The sequence below is a fragment of the Scophthalmus maximus genome, chromosome 8, assembly GCF_022379125.1.
Source record: "Scophthalmus maximus strain ysfricsl-2021 chromosome 8, ASM2237912v1, whole genome shotgun sequence".
In the NCBI taxonomy this organism is placed as follows: domain Eukaryota; kingdom Metazoa; phylum Chordata; class Actinopteri; order Pleuronectiformes; family Scophthalmidae; genus Scophthalmus; species Scophthalmus maximus.
The window spans coordinates 18294056-18312951 of NC_061522.1; the positions used below are offsets into that span (position 1 = coordinate 18294056).

General features: G+C 48.3%; 1 protein-coding gene across 4 annotated transcripts; it reads right to left on the reverse strand.

The window, feature by feature from the left end:
* Positions 1–39: 39 nt before the first annotated feature.
* LOC118312903 (girdin-like) lies at positions 40–17621 on the reverse strand. Of its 4 annotated transcripts, none has more exons than XM_035637967.2 (29): positions 17148–17621; positions 16982–17073; positions 15303–15408; positions 13947–14016; positions 13297–13355; positions 13063–13146; positions 12718–12858; positions 12347–12528; positions 11119–11200; positions 9960–10118; positions 9607–9753; positions 9280–9424; positions 8101–8763; positions 7800–8005; positions 7517–7711; positions 7156–7271; positions 6909–7047; positions 6651–6815; positions 6385–6546; positions 5969–6246; positions 5701–5844; positions 4835–5021; positions 4576–4721; positions 4298–4390; positions 3656–3849; positions 3034–3114; positions 2367–2534; positions 2083–2148; positions 40–1766 (listed from the first exon to the last, which is right to left on the reverse strand). In XM_035637967.2, exons 1-29 carry the CDS (start codon positions 17208–17210, stop codon positions 697–699), a joined length of 5403 nt encoding a protein of 1800 aa, XP_035493860.2. In that variant the 5' UTR covers positions 17211–17621; the 3' UTR covers positions 40–696. The 4 variants fall into 4 exon arrangements, with proteins under 4 accessions (XP_035493860.2, XP_035493858.2, XP_035493862.2 ...); XM_035637965.2 differs by having other exon boundaries at positions 6909–7050; XM_035637969.2 differs by lacking the exon at positions 2367–2534 and having other exon boundaries at positions 6909–7050.
* Between the last annotated feature and the right edge of the window lie 1275 nt (positions 17622–18896).

Below are 18896 nucleotides of genomic sequence, written 5' to 3' on the forward strand. Positions count from 1 at the left end.
GTCACAGCCGCAGCAAAAGACTGACAATGCGAATGCATATATCATTTTACACACAGGATTTCTTTATTTAAGGGAAAAATTGCATTCAGGAACACACCCTTTTTACTGTATTTATTTATTACAAGATTTGCACATTTTCTCACATATGAACACCACACACACACACACACACACACACACACACACACACACATAACACTCGTGCTTTAATTCAAATGTAAAGGACACACAAATAAACATATAATAAGTTAAAGGTCGTGGATGATACAGGGAAAATAAATAGATACAGCAGACAAGAAAAAAAAAATCGTTTGGCAAACACAACGACACACATCAGGATTGTCGGTGAAGAAGTAAAGAGTAAAGAAATCTCACCAAACTATTTGTTCATGGGCAAAACAGAACGTCTCTTATTTTAGCAAGCTGCGCAAAAATCTTAACAGAACAAAACACTGTGATTTGCTGGTATACTGTGGACCTATAACGTAAAACCTGCTAGTGGTACTAAAACAGTGTGACCAAAATGATCTAAACATATTCCTATTCAACACAACTTTTAGCATGACTGTATACTCAGTCAGTGGAAAACACTTACAGCAACTTTAAGCGTGTGCTTTGGCTAATGTGATCAAATGAGTCCTCGCAGCCAACTGCTGTATTTCAACGACGCAATGTTCTACAATGTGCCAACTGCTTTCATGCAATCGTGAGCGGCTTGTCCTTCTCTTCCAGACCTCGACTCTGCTCACTATCTACACCGAGCAGCGCCAGTGGCGCACTCGGAGCCGCCTCCTCGCTCTGAACCCGACCGCCCTGCACCTGGGGTGGATTCAGACAGAGGAAGGTCTGGTCGTCGTCGAGCGCGTCCGGACCAGTCGCGGTCGTGACCACTGAGTCGCTGAAGATCGTGTTCGAGAAGACAGAGTTGAAAGTGAACGAGGAGCCGAGGAGTGACTCCTGCACGGGGGTTTTGGGGCAGTCTGTGGCGACGACAAGCGCCGGGTCTCTGGGAGGTTTGAGAGGAGGGACCGGCTCAGGTTCACTGTGTTTAGTGTCCGGGTGTGGTTGTTGATCCGTACTCGCCGTTTCCTCCCGACTACTGCCCTCTGCTGTGGCCTGGGTCTGCAGAGCGTCGGCCTTGACCGTCACCCTGCAGTCGCTGTTCACACTGGAGCGTCGGGATGAGCCCTCGGCTGTAGATATCACACTGCTGGCTCGGGGGAGACCGTTAGGCGGCCGAGGCCCTTTCAGTCGCCCCTCTTTCCCCAGAGGGGTGGAGAAGCAGTTGAGGCAGCCAGACACTGAGGATGACTTCCCTTGAACGTACAACACTGTGATCGGTGAAATAGCTGAGGCCCGGGCGGTGTCAGCTTTGATTGAGCTCGATCTAGAATTGCCACTGAATTCTGTGTTCGTTTTCCCTTTCCCCCCTGAATCCGACGAGCGACGTATCACTTTCCCTCTTGACCCCTTTCGGATGCTCTTTGTGCCCCTTGTGAGCCAGAAGTCCTGAGAGAGCCCGAGATCTTTCTGTTTCGGTGTGGACTGGAGATCCGAGCTCTGACTGCCGGTAGTGGGCATGGTAGAGGCTTTGCCCTTGTGTTGGGGGGTGGAAGTATCGCTGGGTGGCTGGTAGGAGGACGATGAGCGGCGGGATGGAGGCTGCTGGACGGGGCTGCTGCCGTTTGACCACGGCTCATTCTCCAGACTCAGGCTGAACTCACCGCTGCTCTCGCTGTGGGCTCGACTCTGTGCGCCATTCAGAGCTGGAAATAGATTAAGGTGTTTTTGAAAGAGATTCGGGACAATACACACACACACACACACACACACACACACACACACACAGCCATGACGACAACATCTGTCAGCTGCATCAAGCGTTGTATCATTAATGGCCAACAAGCGGCAGCAGAGTCAAATCTTGCATTAACAGTTGTTGGCCTCTGTGCTGAGCAGAGCACAGAGATTAATACAAAACAAGGTCATGATTGCGATTTGATGGATTTACTCTAATTCCTGAGCTGGTAATACATCTGCATGCTCGCTGAATCCTCTAAATGAGAGTCCACGGGGCTTTACCGTGGTTCTGCAGCTCATCGTTGTCCTCAAATCCAAGTGGCACAGCGCTGTCATTTGAATCCTTGTCTGTGGAGGCATAACATGTGAAATCAATGGTGGGTTTTTAACTGAGCAATATTATAAACACTCAGCTTCTACACCTAAAACAAAACCAAAGAACACACACACACACACACACACACGCAATAGAGCTGCGTTTACAATCCTCGCCTCTGGACTTTATCATAACATCAAACTAATGAGGATGACATCAAACAAAACAGTGGTTTAATGGATGCCTCTACCTGTCGCCCACAGCTCAGAAACATCCGGAACAGTGTCGGCCGGAGTGGTGGGATGGTGACGGTGGACAATGGACAAGATGGAGGTTGTGAGGGATGAGGTCAGTGTGTCCCTCCTGTCGCCCTCCACGTCTGCCCACGGGGCCACGGGAGAGGCCAGGCTGCTCAGGGCTGCGGTGTTTCGAGTGAGGGATGGAAGAAGTGGGAGGTGGATGAGGGAGGTCGTAGCCTAGCTACGAGGAGTTGCTGGCAACATGGAGACGTAGATGTCTCTGCTTGACCCCACAGACCATGCAATAATCTAAAAGAAATCTTGTTTGCATTGTTTCTCTTGTACAATTGGCTCAGGGTGGAGCAGTGCTTGTGCAGCTCACGTGTTCTGGAGCCAGACTTTTTCTAATAGAACCACTCTGCTCTGACACTTGAATCAATAATATCATCAAACATATTTGTTTGTTAGTGTGGTGAAATGAGGTTGGCATGGATGGACACATTATTAACACATGACCTGCGATTTGTATGAATCTCTATTTAAGCCAGTCTTAGATTAGCAGCAGTATGCCATGTGGTAGATGATCTAAAAAAGTAACAATGAATCAAAGACACCCCGGTATAATCAAGTTAGGAGTTAGGTAAATGGCTACAGGCACTGGACCACAGTCTTTCTTACACATGGATCGACGGAAGAGGGACTTGACTTTATCTCTGTCCTTCAGTCTGTTCCTCATACGGGGAAACATTTTCAGTGCGCCTGTTTCACAGCAAAAACGGCCATGTGAGCAGGAAGGAAGAGGGGATGGAGGGGGGGGGGTGAGGGATGCGAGCCGAGAGAGACAGAGAGAGAGAGAGGGGAAAGTAAGGGAGGATGAGGTTAGGAAGGGAAGGAAGGAATAGACAAGGGAAGAGAGGAATCGGGAGGAACGGAGGAGTGAAGAAATACACAAAGACAAGTGAAAGACACAGGGAAGACATTACTGCTGAGGAACGTTTACACACATCATGCATCAGGAAGAGTGACAGTTTGGACATGACGCACAACGTTTGTTTGCTTCGACACACACTGAATACAACGCAGTGCCTCCATTAATTCCCTGTATGATTTGGACACCGACTGGATCGTCACTAGGGACATACTAACTTTTGAATTATGACCATCTCTTTCATGTTTACAGAGGGATGACCTTACTTTGCAACATGTGGCTGAAGCAGTGGGTGGGGGAGGGGGGCGGGGGCTCTTGGTTCTGCCAAGTCGATGGGAGATGAGCTGGCGAAGTCAAGAAGGTCATACTCACTGTTGTTGCGCTGGGGTGAGGTGAAGGCCGAGCCGCCTGAGCCCTCTGAGCTGAGGAAGGAGCTGCTGTCGTGACCGGGCAGGTGTGGCTCAGTCACGCCCGGGTGTGTGGGTGTGGGGGGCCGCTCGGGTCCGTGCTCCCGGCTACTGGACTTCATCAACTTCTTCAGTTTCAGGGTGATCCAGTTTCCGCGTCTGTGGGAGAGCAGATGTACAAGAGTGTGTGACACAGGTAACACGCGCAGCAGGAGCCAGAGTGATCTGCAGAGAAAAGCCTCTGGGCATCGTACATAGACGAGCAAGACGGACTGAACTGAATGTTAATGTTCAGATTAAACAACGGATACACGAAGATGCTATTATCGGTATTCTAATTATAGCTTCACAGAGCGTTTTATCATCTTGAAGCTCAGTATTTTGGTTTTCGCGACCCGCATCTTCGCCGTTTGCTGTTTCAGAGATTCACTCTCGACGCTCTCACGGCGTTGTATTCGGCTTCAACGGGCAGCCATCCTCAGTGAAAAAAAAACTTTAAAAGAATCACCCGCTCTGCACCCAACAGCCAAAAGAGAAAGTCATTAATAATAATTACATTTTTAAGAATAAAAATAAAATGTGGTCAACATTATAACAGACGACTTACCTGCGAGGAGGCGAGGGCTCATAAAACTTGTACTGGTCCATGATCTTTTCCTCCAGCTTCTCCTTCTGCCTCCGCAAATCATGAAGCTTGTCACTGAACAGAGACACGCGGCGGGAGAAAATAGATAAATCATCTATCGTAACTTCGTATCTTTGGTGTCTTCAATAGTGTGCTTTTTTGCTGTCTGCACATATCACACACTGAGCTCTCCAGCATTACCTCATGACATGACGCGCTTTAACATTATCTTGCCGCGGCGTTAGTGATGTTCTGCTTACATGTACTGGCGCTCTTCGACGTGAAACAGATCCTTGCTCTCCATGCTCTGCTCCAGCAGCGTTCGGTTCTGCAGCATCACGGTCTCGATCTGGCCGAGCAGGTGGCGGTTCTCCTCCTCCAGGTTGCCCTTCAGCTGGCCCAGCAGCTGAACATCACACAGACAAACATGCAGATGTGCAACACGTGTGCGAAACACACACGCATACGTATTGCACATACGGGGAAGAGAGTATGAGGCAGTTTGCCCCATGTCCCTACCTCACACTGGTTGTTGAGTTTTGTGGAGGCGATGTCCAGCTGTTGGAACTCCTTCTTGAGTTTGGAGAAGTCGGCCTCCAGCCACGTGTGCTCCAGCTTGGCCTCGTTCAGCTGGCTCTTGAGCTGCTTGTGATCCGCCGTCAGCAACTCGTTGTCATTGAGGAGCTGACGGTACGTCTGGTTCAGCCTTGAAAAATAAATAAAGGAGGATACGGTGATCTGAACCGTCCCTGGGAGGGTTTCATTGAAAGGTGTATGTTGTGTATTTGTGTTTTAGATTCATAGTTGTCGTACAGAAAAAATGTGATTCAATATATAATAACTAAGCTTATAAAAAGGTAAATTTGATAAAGAAAACTTTGTATGGCCTTAAAGGGGTGTTTGGTCTAATTTGCTGTGTGCTTAGTGTGGGATTTTATTTGTCACATGACCAGATTTAAAATGATTTAATATGAGACTGATGGACTGTGGCATTGTGGGTTAGATTCGTCATGAATGCAGAGAATGGATGTTCAGTCCTTAAATAACTATCGTACACAAGTCTTTTATTTGTTTTGTATTATTTCTGATGTTGGGGCTTTGCATGGACGATGAAATGCGTTCAGCATCTTTGTTTGATTTCAGTTATTTTCTGTCGTGCTCACGTGTTTGTCGCTGGAAAGACTTGACGGGAAAGATAAGGGAATATTCGTTTTAAAAGTCAAATGAGGAAAGAGAGAAAGACAAAAATAAACCTTAATGACGCGTGGCCATTATTTCATCCGACCTGCGTAGTTCTAGTGATGACAGTGTGAGGAACAAATGTGACAGAGACTGTGACGACGATTAGATAAGGTGTATTTGTGTGTATTTGTCCCCCCCCTCACCAGTCCTTCTCATCCCGGAGCCTGCCACATTCAGCAGCGGTTGTCTTGTGCTGCTCTTTCTCCAGAGCCATCCTCATCTGCTCCTCCCTCAGGGCCTTCTCCAGGTCTTCTAGCTTGGCCCGCTGCTGCAGCAGGCTGTTGTATCTAAACACAGCCCCAGGACAGACACAAACACGTACGTGAAACACGGCAATCTCGTGCCCCGTGGGTCGACAGCTCGTCGTCAGTGCCTATACTGCTGCCGCCGCCGCCTCTCCTCGCCCCTCACCTGTCCTGCAGCGTGCGATGCTCCAGCTCCAGTGTGCGGTGGGCGTTTTTCAGACAGCCATGTTTGCCCATCAGCGCCTCGTACTCCGTGGCCTGGCACTCGTGCAGAGCGGCCAGCCGCTCGTGGTCTCGCAGCAGCTGCTCGTGGACGCCGCGCAGCTCTTCGCGTTCCCGCGCGGCGCCGTCCCGCTCGCTCTCCGTCCCCGACTGCTGCTGCTGCAGCTGAGCATTCTGGGCCATGAGGGAGGCGCTCTGCGAGTTCAGCGTAGATTTCTCCACCTGGGGCAGGAGGAGGCAGAGGTGATAAGCAGTCGGCGTAGTACGCGTGGCTTGTAGGACAATGTCAGAAATCATTTGTGAGTTCAGGAGCGCCTGAGTTAAGTGTACTGAAGAGAACACTGCGCGTTGTGATGGCACCTGCAGGTTAGCGTTGTGTGTCTGCAGCGCTGTGTTGTTCTCCTGCAGTGAGGCCGCCTGCCTCTGCAGGGCGAGGATCTGAGCCTGCTGGCTGTCAGACTGACTCTCCAGCTGCCTCAGCTGGGCCTGCGCGGCCTGGCGCTCTGCCTCCAGTGTCGCATTCTGTGAAGGAGAGGTGAGGATACAGTCAGTAGAGGAGAGGAGAGGAGAGGAGACGAGAGGAGAGTCAGAGGGACATTCTACACCGATGGAGGCCTTCGACGTACATTCCTCTCCACTTCGATGAGACGGTCCTTGAGTTTCAGCAGTTCCCTGGTGGCTTCCTGGCTTTCACGCAGCCATTCACTCATCGCTTTGCCGGTCTGGGTCGGAGGGCTGGAGCCCGACTCCTCCTCCTGCCTCTGCTGCAGGGCCTCGCAGCTCAGCCTCACCTGTGTGTGAACGGAAAAGAGTCCCAACACCTGGATCTATAACAATGTACCACGTATTGCGTTGTTTTTTTCCCGACAGGCCTGGTGACTTACAGTCCTGAGCTCCTGGCGCAGCTGCTGGTTGAGGGTGGAGGATTCCTGCAGGCGAGCCTCCAGAGCGGCCATCTTGTCCTCTTTGATCTGCAGAGACCTCTTCAAAGACGACTCCAGCTCCGACTCCAGCATCTTGAACCTGCTGCATATAGGAGGAGAAAGACGGACTTTGGCATTATAACACACCTCATTTCTTATCACAGTCCCATTTAATGTTGCAGCACAATTCAGTACAGTATGTGGGCACCTGCTGTCTGGTGCCTGGTGTTCAGCCTGGCTCAGGACCTTCATCTCCAGCTCATGGCTCAGCTTCTCCAGTTCATTGTGTCTCTGCTGGGTCTTCAGCTTCTCACTCACCAGCTCCTAAAGATGGACAGTATACAAGTCGATTTAAACCATTTATGATATTTTGATTTCATTATTGTCGTCTTTTTAAAAAATGTAATTTAAACAAACAGAACCAAATTAATCTACCTGGTTGGGAGAGGGTTGTTTTTTTTGCCAACGTACTTTTAGGACATAAACTGACTGAAAGTGGCGAAACAGTGACTTATGAGACTATTTGCTCAGTCAGCGTTAACTAGACAGCATGGACGTCCTCCCCTCACCTCTCTGAGCGTGGCCAGGGTCCTCTGGTCGATAGCAGCTTGCTTGCTCAGTTCCCTGTTGTCTCCCTCCAGGCCTTTGACCCTCTCCGCAGTCTCCCTCAACCCCTCCACCTCCTTCACCAGAAAACGCATCTCCCTCTCCAGGCCGGCCATGCAGACGTTGCTGCTGTCTAAGTTGGCTTCCTGGATTTCAGCCTGAGACAGAGGAAGCAGTCCGTTTGCCCAGAGGCAATTGCAAGTGCACACATCGAATCCTACCTCACACGCGCTGATAGAACACTACCTGCTGGCGGAGTCGTCGGTTCTCCTTCTCGAGCTGCCTCTTGTCTTTCTCCAGCGCCGCCGTTTCCTGCTCCAGGCTCTGCTTCTCTGCCTCCAGTTGCTCGAGGCGTCTCGCAGAGATCCGAAGTTCCTCCAAGGTGGCCTGCAGACTCTGGTTCTCCGCCTCCAGCTCCTGAACCTCTGCCTCCAGGCGCTGGACTTTCCGGTCTAAGGAGATGGAGGGTGGTAGAAGAAAGAAACAAATTAGTCATCGTTGAATGGAATTGTGAACGTTTAACTTCTATTAGATTTACAGTTTGTACCCGTGTTGTCAAGAGAAGTCTGTAGATGCTGATTAACTGTGTCCAGGGCCTTGCACTTGGCCTCCAGCCGCTGTGTGTGCTTGCTGGCGTAGGAGGAGCGTGCCGGCGGTCCTGTGGAGGTGCTGTCGTGGCAGGGACTGCCGCCCTTGGAGCCAGGGGAGCGATCGTGTGGTCCGGCGTAACAATGGAGCCTGTTGTGAATGTTTTCCAAAACTTCCAGATCAGACATCAGCTTTGTGAAATGGTCTCCCCTGCCTCGGCCCTCCGGTCGTCCCTTCCCTTGGATCTGACGGCGTGGATCCTCTGTGGGGAGGATCTCACCCTGGACTCCCTCCAGCTCTACCGGGGCTGCTTGCTGGTGGGGGCTTGGATCTCCGTTCTGACTCTGCTGTGGTGCTTTACTCAGTGGGAATCTAATGGTGTGGTGTTCCGTATTTGAGCAGGAGGTTTGCAGCCCCGAGGGCTCGTCTGCCGATGAGGTCCAGTTTTTGGTGCCAACGCGGCCACCCTCCCGGTGGTGGCAGTGTTTGGGCTGTAGGCTGCTGCTGGCGGAGGCTGCTCTGAGTTCCTCCATGCTCCTCAGGAGGCTCTGGTTCTCCTTCTCCAGCTTCAGCATCTGACTGCGCGCCCTCTCACTCACCTCCACGCTCAGAGTCTGTTGCCCTGTAGACAAACACATTGTGGCAATTGACCTTTTCGTCCACGGAAAGAGAGAGAGCCGGAGATCGACAGATGAAAAGCTAGAAGTAAACATTTAAAGATGTGGGTTTAGTGTTGAGGAAAATTCCCTTGTGGAAACATTTTCCAAAAGGCAGGGAAATACTGTGGGGCGCTGTTTGCACTCACGCACAATTTCTTAGAACTCAATTTTTTTCATAAGCACTGATGATAATTCCGTGTGCATGTCAACAGGAAAATTATAAAATATTTAAAATAATTAGTAGTCTAATTTCAATTAGAAAATTGAGTTAATGAATCAATACAATTGGTAAATGGATCAGCTAAGTGTGGGAGAATGTTTAAAGTGTGTTCTCCTTGATTTCAGCAACGTAGCTGTCTCACCATGCTGTGTATGCACAAACTGCATTCAATGACAACAGGCAACTTTTTTGACCAAGCTACTTTCATCCCATTCATCAACGTAATGTGCCGCTACTTCGCGCTGACCCCCGTTCTTACCCTGGGAGTTCTCGGTGGTCTTGGAGAGCTGCTCCAACTCCCAGCCCAGGTGTTGAGACTCCTCCATGCTTCTCCTTTGAGCCAGACAGAGAGTCAGGTTCTCCTCCTGCAACTCCTCAATGCGCCTCTGATCCGCTTCCCTCTCCTGACGCGAACACACAAAGGTTGTCAGCACAGACCCTGTCCGAGCTCATAGAAGCACAGGATGGATCATCAAGTCTCAAAGAGGACTCGGGGAATCGAATGTTGAGTACTGGATGTTTGTGAACTGAGGCTTAGTACGCAAAGAAAACAAAGGAGACGTCTCCCCGGGCGCTGGCGTCTGACCTGTTCCATGTCGTGGACCTGGGCCTTTAGCATCAGACTGTGCTTCTCCAGCTGGTGGATCTTATCCGAGCGTGCCCTCCAGCCGGCCAACTGATCCTCCAGCACCTCTTTGGTCTCCTGTAGCACCCTGTTATCCTCCTTTAGCTCCTAAAACAAGCACATGCAAAAACATGCACCCCTCAGATTTACATGTTTTCACCTTCCGCACACTCAAACTCCATTGAAAATATAATTTAAAACCACATTAATGTTGTTGTTTTCTCCGAATATTTAGTAATTTCCTAGACTCTGGGCTTATTGAAATGAAAATGCCTCAAAGTTCCCTGGTAAAACATCGGTATGACTGAGTTAACCTCCACTTTGGCCTTGTAGAACTCCATCTTGTGCAGCTGCTCTCTGTAACGTCCCACTTCGCTCTCCAGCTTGTCCGCCTTGATGGCTCTTTCTCGCAGGGCGTCCAGCTCATCTCGGTAGGTGCGGGCTGCGCGCGCGTCCACCAGCAGCTGGGAGTTCTGGTGAAGGTTGGACACATGATTTATAGTACATGCATCATATCATATCATATCAGCTCTGCAATGTTAATCTCACGTAGTCTAAGTTTAGGAAACTTCTTCATCCAAGCTGGGATTAATCAAGTGTATTTCATTATACTGTATCTCATTTTACTTTGCTAATATTTAAAGTTGCACAAATTGATAGTTTTGAATTAACATAGGATCAAATGATTTTATGCATGTAAATAGGGGTCGGAAATGATCACTTGGAATCCTTGTGGTGTCTGGGTAAAGCGGCAGGAGGCAGGACATGACGATAATTCCGTTTTACGGCAATCAACACGCCCACTCACTCGCTGTCAGACATTTTTCCAGAGATTTTTACACGTGGGCCGGGAGAAAAAAAGCTCCTGAAAATATCATGAGCAACATTTGCAGACTTGGACTTTTATGTCCTCCCCTACAGCCCCCCTGGAAAAGTTCGGTTTGTGTTTCCAAGAGAACTGCTTTGGTTTTACAACGTTGTTGTTTCAGAAGAGTCTCACAGCAATTTGAGGAGCAGCAATGTTATATCTTATATAACAACACCAAATAAATGACAGTGTGTCTACTGGATCTCTAAATAGGCGGCGGTTTGCTTATTGGTTAGCGTGTTCCGCTGCTCCATGTGTGGCCGACAAAGTGATTAATGCTGCTTTAATTCACAGTAAATATTTGGCATATGAGCCAATGGTAACTATTGCAGCAAGCCTAAGCCACAAGGCAGAGAACACGACGTGAGATCTGCCGTTCAGGCAAATCCATACGAGCTTTACTCGTGTCTCCGAGAGAGAGAGAGAGAGAGAGAGAGAGAGAGGGTTCAGAGGGTTAAATGTGCTGTCATCTAACCCTGCAGCAAAAGAATGCTGTGCATTAATCTGTATAAGCTGCAGAGGAGGGTCACGGGGTCAATGTGCGTCACCATCAGAAGGAGCCGCCATTCATGTTTTCTTTTTTTTGGTCTTCTCTGACTTCAAACCTCCTGTTGGATCCTCTTCAGCTCTGCCTCCATGTTCTCCAGCTCATGTCTGCCGTCCAGCATCTGTTCACTCTTCTCCTCTCTGGCGGTGTCAGGCGCGCGATGGAGAGAGACAAGCAAGCCGGTGGGTTAGTGTGCACTACTTTAATGCAATGGTTCTTTATATATATATTGAGATAATGAAAAATGGCTAGACGCAGGAGAAAGCACTCATTCGTTTCCCAGTTCAATTACTCCTCCTAAGACATCTACATATACATTACAACTGTTCAATGGTTCAATCAAAACGACAGGCGGGTTGTTGCTGCAAACTTGCATTGCACACACCTACAAACACTGGATAACAACATGATGCTTCTCTATGAACTCGAACAGGGTCATTCAAGCAATACATGTGTAACAGTGTGTGATTCTGAGCATCCCTACGAGGTAGGACAAAACAGAAGAGAGGATGGGATGGAGGGCAAAGACTAAGATCTTGATCGGATCCTGGGTTAGTGTGTGTGTGTGTGTGTGTGTGTGTGTGTGTGTGTGTGTGTGTGTGTGTGTGTGTGTGTGTGTGTGTGCGTGCGTGTGTGTGTGTCTGTGTGCGCGCAGTATCTGCAGAAATGCAGAGCCAATGTGGGTCAGTGTTAGCGCACAACCATGGAACCTGCCAAGCCTGCAGTAATGTGGGCCAAACTCCCCGGGGCTTCTCTTATCCTGTAGTCTCTCTCTCTCTCTCTCTCTCTGCCTCTCATTCACTCTCTGCTGGCAGTTCCCAGTGGACAGGCCACCTCTTTGAGCAATAACCACCCAGGAGAGAAACTCAAATGATACTAAGACACAACGATTTGCTTTACTCCAAATTGGGAAAACGAGGACATGAAGGACACATTTTTTGCCACCAAAAATGCAAAAAGCCAACTTTCGAAAAGGCTGATCTATATTAATGTTGCCACTCTTTTACTTCATTGCTTGATAGATTAATTTCATGATCCATATGCAGGAATGCATTTTTTTTTATCTCATACTAATTGTATTGTGTTAGTATAGTTTCCCTATGCACTGGCATGTTTGCATCAGGATGTGTATATGATATTGGTACCGGTAACACACTGAAATTGTGAGAGTAATTGTTTTCCGTTCCCTGATTGTTTTAAACTATATGTTATCCTTGTAACCCCCATGTTATATACATTTTTGTAAATGCATTCAATTTTTTTCCCTTTGTCCACTTGGTACTCACACTTCTTGCCTCAGTCGTCTGATCTTGGCCTTGGAGTCGGCCAGCTCCACGGCCAAGTGTTGGTGGGACCCCGCCTGCTGCTGCTGCTGAATGCTGGGGGAGTAGCTGCCGGACTGCGGGCTGGAGGGGCTGCTGAGCGAGCTAACCACGCCCTCTTTCTCCTGCACCAGCTCCGCTATGGTCTGCGGGGAGGTAAGTGAAAGAGGAACGCAGCAGGTTACACCTGACACACAGTGAAACATCAGTACCCAGTTTCTTCTATACATCTATCAGCGCGAGGTGAATTGAACTGTAGCTTCTAAGAGCTCCATTGTTGTGATGATGAGATAAGTTCAGCAACTTTTTGACCCCCCCCCCCATCAAGTAGGTACCTCCAGATGGGTGTCCCTCTGGTCCAGCAGGTGTCGGAGGTGAGTGGCCATGCTCCTGGCGATGGCCTCCACCTCATCTGCGTTCATCTCGCTGGCCTCCAACCACTGCAGATCCAGCACGTTCTCCTGACTGTGGGTCAGCTGGTCAAAGTGGGGAGGGGTGGTCAGGGAGAGAAGGATGTAATATGAACGAGCATACAGCGGCATGTTTCTTCTAATACATTGAACCTACTTGCACGTAATTTGACCTTCACTGCTGGCTGTGAATCCGGTTAACAGTGTTCTCTATTTGTCCCATACACCGGTCCAAATATACACAAATTCACGTCTTATTGGGTCAAATACCTCCTGAATGTGTGCAGCTATTGCAGCTTTTGTGTCAAAGTCGAGCGTTTGGATCCTCTCGATGTACTGCTCTTTCTTCTCACACTGGAAAAAACAAAAACGTGAACGTTTATGGGAATATTTAGATCAATATTTAAATCAGCTCTTTTCCGGCTTCAAGATGTTTAAAAATAGGTAAATATGCAAAAAAAAAAAATGATCCTAAATGTAAGTAAGTAAGTCAGTCATTTTTACCTGAACTGCACATCCTAACAGTAACAGCAACAGTTTCTTCATTTCCTCCAGACTTTGTTCTGTGGGGATTTAAATAAAAAAAAGAAAAATTGTTATCTGGAATAAAATGTATCAGATGGAAGACCTGAGAGCTGCCGGCATGGATTTAAATTGACCAGGGCGCTGGCTGGTGAATGTGGGTCACCACTTGCCAAAGCCTTACCATCACAAGCCTGCGAGGTCATGCAACTGAATTCAAGCGGTATCAGAAAAAGAGCTGCAGCAGCCTGTCAGTGAGGAAAGCGCTCAAAGCATCTTTCTGGTTCATGTAGCCGGGAAGCCAGTTCCCGTAGGAAAACAACGTGATTTCCATTGCTCTGAATTTAGAGACAAAAGTTAACACTTGTTCTACATCGTTTCCGTTTTCCCCAAACAACTACGTGAATACAAGCAGTTTTCTCTCGTCTCGCTGCGATTGTTGTTTTCATCTTTTCCCATATGGTCATATCATTTTCTAATTTAGCTTCTAATCGTGGGTCAGTTGTGTTGAATAAATGCATGTCCTGTTGAGCGTCGGCAAACGGACTAATCAAGCTTCCGACCATATGCTGACTCAGCAGCAACAATGAAGAGGAGAGGTAGGTAACGCAGAGTTTTTGAAAGGAGCATACCACAGTAAGGAGTCCTGGCAAGCAGCAACACATTTGGCAAAGGAATCAGGATCAATTGTCTCAGATCATCCTGCGAAAAAAAGAGAGAAAGGGACGAGGGGAGACGGGAGACGGGATAAGAAAAGGGAAGTTGGGCACATCTTGGCCCAAACCGAGCAAAATACAACATTTCTCTCTCTTGAGGGTCGAGCCAGTCTGCCTGAAAGGCCAGGAGCGTATGTATGTACAGCACATAGCCGCTTCCAACATGTATAGAAACGCAGCCAGCAAACGGACGGGCGCTCTGAATGGGTGGGTGACAAGAGCCAGTTTCCTTGGAGCCGCGGTGACATCCACCAAAACTGTTTGGTGCCGGCCCGCTTTAAGCTGCAAGCTGCTCTTTGTGTCAATGCAGGCCTGTACTGTCGTTTTTAGCCTCCGATGCAGTACGGTTGGCCATGAAGACGGCCAACCCTCACGTTTTTCAGAAGAAGTCTGCCTGTCGGGCCGCGGAGCTTCAGACATCTTCTCCTTTCCCATATGTGTGTGATTAAGGAGCGTGGAGCTTAGAGCAAGCCTCTGGTCTTTAGAGGTATTAGAAAATACAGATTAGGAAAACTGTTCCTGAGGATGAAATCAGTTTGCAAATCTACACATGTCGAGGATACTTGGACCTGCGGTGGATTTTAAGATGTAACAAATTTGGGTGATTAACTTTTCATCTAGAGCGAGAACATGAATTTGTCCAATATCACAAACTCTGATGGTGAACACGGTAAACAACGTCGTACCTGCAAAACATCAGCAAACAAGCAACCGTAGTCCGATAGCCGCCCACAACATTCTTGCAATAGTCTTGGTTAATAATCATTTCAATACGGGCGAAAGCATGAAGAGCAGCAGTCTATCTCACAGATGAGCCTGGCACAAATTCATTTTCCCAATGTTCTTTTCTTTTCCTCTAAGCAATCAGGTCGCTGCGAGGCATGTTTAATTGAGATCAGAGTATATTTGTGACACTGAAGACCTGGCGTGACTTTGTGTGTCTGTCTCTGTCGCTCTGCCGTGCTTTCACCTCGCCCCTGTGCCGATTTGCACAGATGTTCACACGGCCGATATTTAGGCCACGCGTCTTAAGAAGAACTAGTTGATCTGGCGGGTAACACGGGTGCCGCCGACCCTCTGGTGTGCGCACGCGTGGTCCAGGGTGTGCGTGAGGCAAAGTCGCGGGTTGAAAAAAGCCTAAATTCGAATGTTCCGATATCATAATCCGACAGAGAGAGAGAGAGACACGGAGAGCTAAGCGGCCTGTAGCTCGCGTGCGTGTTGTAACGCGTCATACTGAATGGCGGTAGAGGCCACACGTCCAAAACTCACCAGATAATATGACTTGATTTGCTGCACGAGGCAGTTCAGGTTCTGGATCCTCTGACCCGGATCCCTGCTCACGTTGTTTGCGCCCTGGGGAGCAGCTGAGGGATTTCTGAAGATGGGAAACAAAAGGTATGGGCGTTCTGGTTGACATTTCCTGCTATGAGTGGGGGAAAAGAAAACACCAATGGTTGTCAGTGGAATGGGGAGAGAGGGAGCTGCAGACCACTGAATCTTGGCTCAAACATCCCCATGAAGACATGTATGAGGTCTCTATTCATGCCTAACTTTAGCCCGTGCGACGTCATCCCTTTCAGACACCGAACGGGGGCGTTTGGTTCAAGTGGAGTGGCAGAAATGCTCCAGCCGGATTCTTCGGCTGTAGGCCGGAGCCGGCTGTAGGCCGGGGTGGAGCTGACACGTACTGAAGCTTTAACGTTAATCGTTCATGGGCCTCGGTGCGGTCATACAGGTCACACTTCAGCTCGATGCTCAGGATCGGAGACCCACGTGAAGTCAAAACCTGCATGCGCAGAGAGATGCTACCAGGCTGCTGTGCGCATCTAACGCTCAGTCTGCCTGTCTCTGGACTGTTTGTCCTGGGGTTTTTTTTTCCTCATCCCATCTGTGTCCCAGCGCCACTGAACAGCAGCAGCGAGGCCCTAATCCCAAAGGGTCTCCCAATCCACGGGATTATCCCGCCTCCCCCCACTCCCCTCGGCGCCGCATTGTTTTGCAGTTAGAGCTGGTTATTGTGACCCTGGGGGATAAGTGGGATGAATGGATACTTGCAGACTCGGGGTGTGGCTAGACAGTGTTATCCACAAGTGCATTGGGTCATCAGGTTTTTTTTTGTTAAACCCGTTCTTTTTGCAACTTTTCAAATTTCAGATAGGATTCGACCACCAATGTCTGAAGTGTCATTACAGCCACACTCGGAGGACCGAAACCAGGGGCTCGCCCCGTTACTGCTCACGTCTCGGACACAATTGCAAACCGCCAGATGACCGTGGGTCGGTGTTAGTTAAGGGCGAGGGGCGCTCCCTCAGAACATAAGGCAAGCAAGTCATAATCTCTTAAGTAGCATCTTGACAGTATACCTATGATGTCCCCCAATGCCTTGGCAGATTGAGTTTTTTTCTCCCTCCCAAGGCGACATTCCTCTATAACTTTATTGCAAATTCTGACATCTTTTTCTCTCCCAAAAACCTAAAACCTGTACGTCATGAGGAAGTTGCATTCAAAGAAACTGCTGCGGACGACAAAGATCCTCTTCATTACTACAGAAGTGACAAAGCCGGCACTGTTGGTGACTGGATGAGATGTTAGCAGTACGCTCGGCACTGTATCAGTGGCTGCCGCAGACCGAGGCATGAGGAGAAGGTACCTAAACATCATCATCATCATCATCATCATCAAATACAGACCTAGTCTGATGATTATGATTTGAACCGTTCACAACAACTGACATATGGTGCACACCTCCATTCGTCCCGAACCTCACTGTTACTGATATTCTCATGACAGATGTTATGTCCACAACAGCTTCAGAACACCACTGTGGCCACTAATCTGAACACCCATCTGGACTCTGTACGCAAGCCGAGATTTGGAAATGTGATCAAGAGAAACATAAGCTGCAGGAACAAAAAAACTCCGCATGAAATCAGAGCAAACACACTTACATCTGGGTCATGATGTCGCTCAAAAAGACTCCGTCCAGTAACTCAGACAGGTCCAGGTGCAGGCCTCCATCGTTGGGCACAAACGTCTTGACCTGTGAGGCATCAAGGAGAAATAAAGCTTGATAGGACCTTCACGGTGTCCGGCAGCACATTCTGCAGGACCTACCCAAGTGACGAGTGGGCTCAGCATGAACTGGTCCAGACAGGGCAGGAAGACCCCCGACTCCATCCCGACCGAGCGACGAATCTCCGCGGATCAGTGAAGATGTTCCAACCAGAAGAGCTCTCTCTCTCTCTCTCTCTCTCTAAAAAAGAAGAAGAAGACAAAAAAAAGAAAAGGAAAGCAGCTACATCCTCCTCCTCGCAGTGTGCACCGTTCAAGTCGTCACATCCATCTCGTTGAAACTAGAGTTGAGACATTGTTTTTTTCCTCCAGCCACTGCGGCACCCACTCACACACTCCTCTTGCAACTGCACCCGTCGGAGGTTCATCCGGCGACGCGTCGGCGCTCGGACAAAAATCCCATCCGCATCTTGTCCCGCAAAACACCACAGCGGCTGCACACACACTCACACACACACTCACACACACACACACACTCGCTAACTCATCCTCTTTTGCTCCTCTGCTGCAAAGGCATCTGACGTCCCCCTCAACCCCTCCTCTTCCTCCCGACAGCGTCCCTGCTCGTCACAGAAAGAGTAAACAGTGATTTTTTTCTTTGTGCGATTTTTTTGTACAAATACAAAACAGCCGAAAGTGACAGGTTAGTCATGAACATGTAGGCCTGCAGTTCAACATCCTTAATAAAAACTGAGCAAGATGAGCAATGCCTCCAGCTGCACTCGTATAGTTTAAAGCCTCTGCGGCAGCAGAAGTACGACCAGGGCCAACTGGCGACATCAGAGCCTATAATATGTTGCCATGACGACGGCGCCCCGCCATCATCATCACCATCAGCATCATTAGAAGTAGAAGGGAACGCCCCCCCCCTCGCACACATCCACCCTCAGCCACTGGCCTCTACTTCTCTCAAAGTTATGAATGTGCTTCTTTCCTTTTTCTTTTGTACTAATCAACTTCGTTTGAATTTGCAAACCAAAGAGATCCGACGAGTGCCATGATCCTCTTGTTCAACTTCCCAGGCGATTTCCTCAACATTATGATGCAAAGCGTAGATCATTTTCTCAAAATTATCTCATTTTACTTTTTTAGATCACCAGTAAATCAGTGTTTTCAAGGAAGTCCCTCGCACTCATCATCGTGCAGAGCCTGCAGCATGTGGCGGTGCCACAGCGCCACCCTGTGTCAAAGGCTGGAACCAAACCCGTCACAGATGTGTAAGTTACAAATACATCAAAACGCCTGTGCTTTCATGTAGTACTATAATAACGTACAGTATAACCTCACTCTGAATGGATATGTTACATGGCTACACGTTTTGTTGTTGTAAAAACAGCATCTTACAACAAAAAATACCATATAAAACTGTATTGGGAAAACGATGAGATAATAAATAACAATGATTTTGGTGAAACTAAACAGTTGAATGTACAGTGGCCTCTATTGTCCACATTTTTAAAAGAGGATCTGATTTTCTGAACGTGGTGGAAAGTAATTAGGTAGATTTACTTCATTAATGTTCTTCAAACTTCAAGACACTTAACATTGCAATGAAAACAAATAAACATAATCCATTCACAATACATGATGGATAATCTATTAAACTATAAAACAATATATAGATGATAATTAGCTCCACAGTGGTGGGTGGGAATTTGAGAGGGTGGTGTTAAATACATTGACCTCAGATTAACCTACATGTACACATCTATATATATCTATATATATATTTCTTTCTTCTTCAAATTGTATTGAACAGGAGCAGATTATTATGATTCAAGAGGCCTCCTA

Coding starts and splice junctions, on each gene's coding strand:
- LOC118312903 (XM_035637965.2), bottom strand. CDS start 17,210: ATGGAGTCGGGGGTCTTCCTGCCCTGTCTGGACCAGTTCATGCTGAGC. Junction 12,859..13,062: donor TAGCTGCACACATTCAGGAG/GTATTTGACCCA, acceptor CACTTTGACCAG/CTGACCCACAGTCAGGAGAA. Junction 11,201..12,346: donor AGACGACTGAGGCAAGAAGT/GTGAGTACCAAG, acceptor TGACACCGCCAG/AGAGGAGAAGAGTGAACAGA.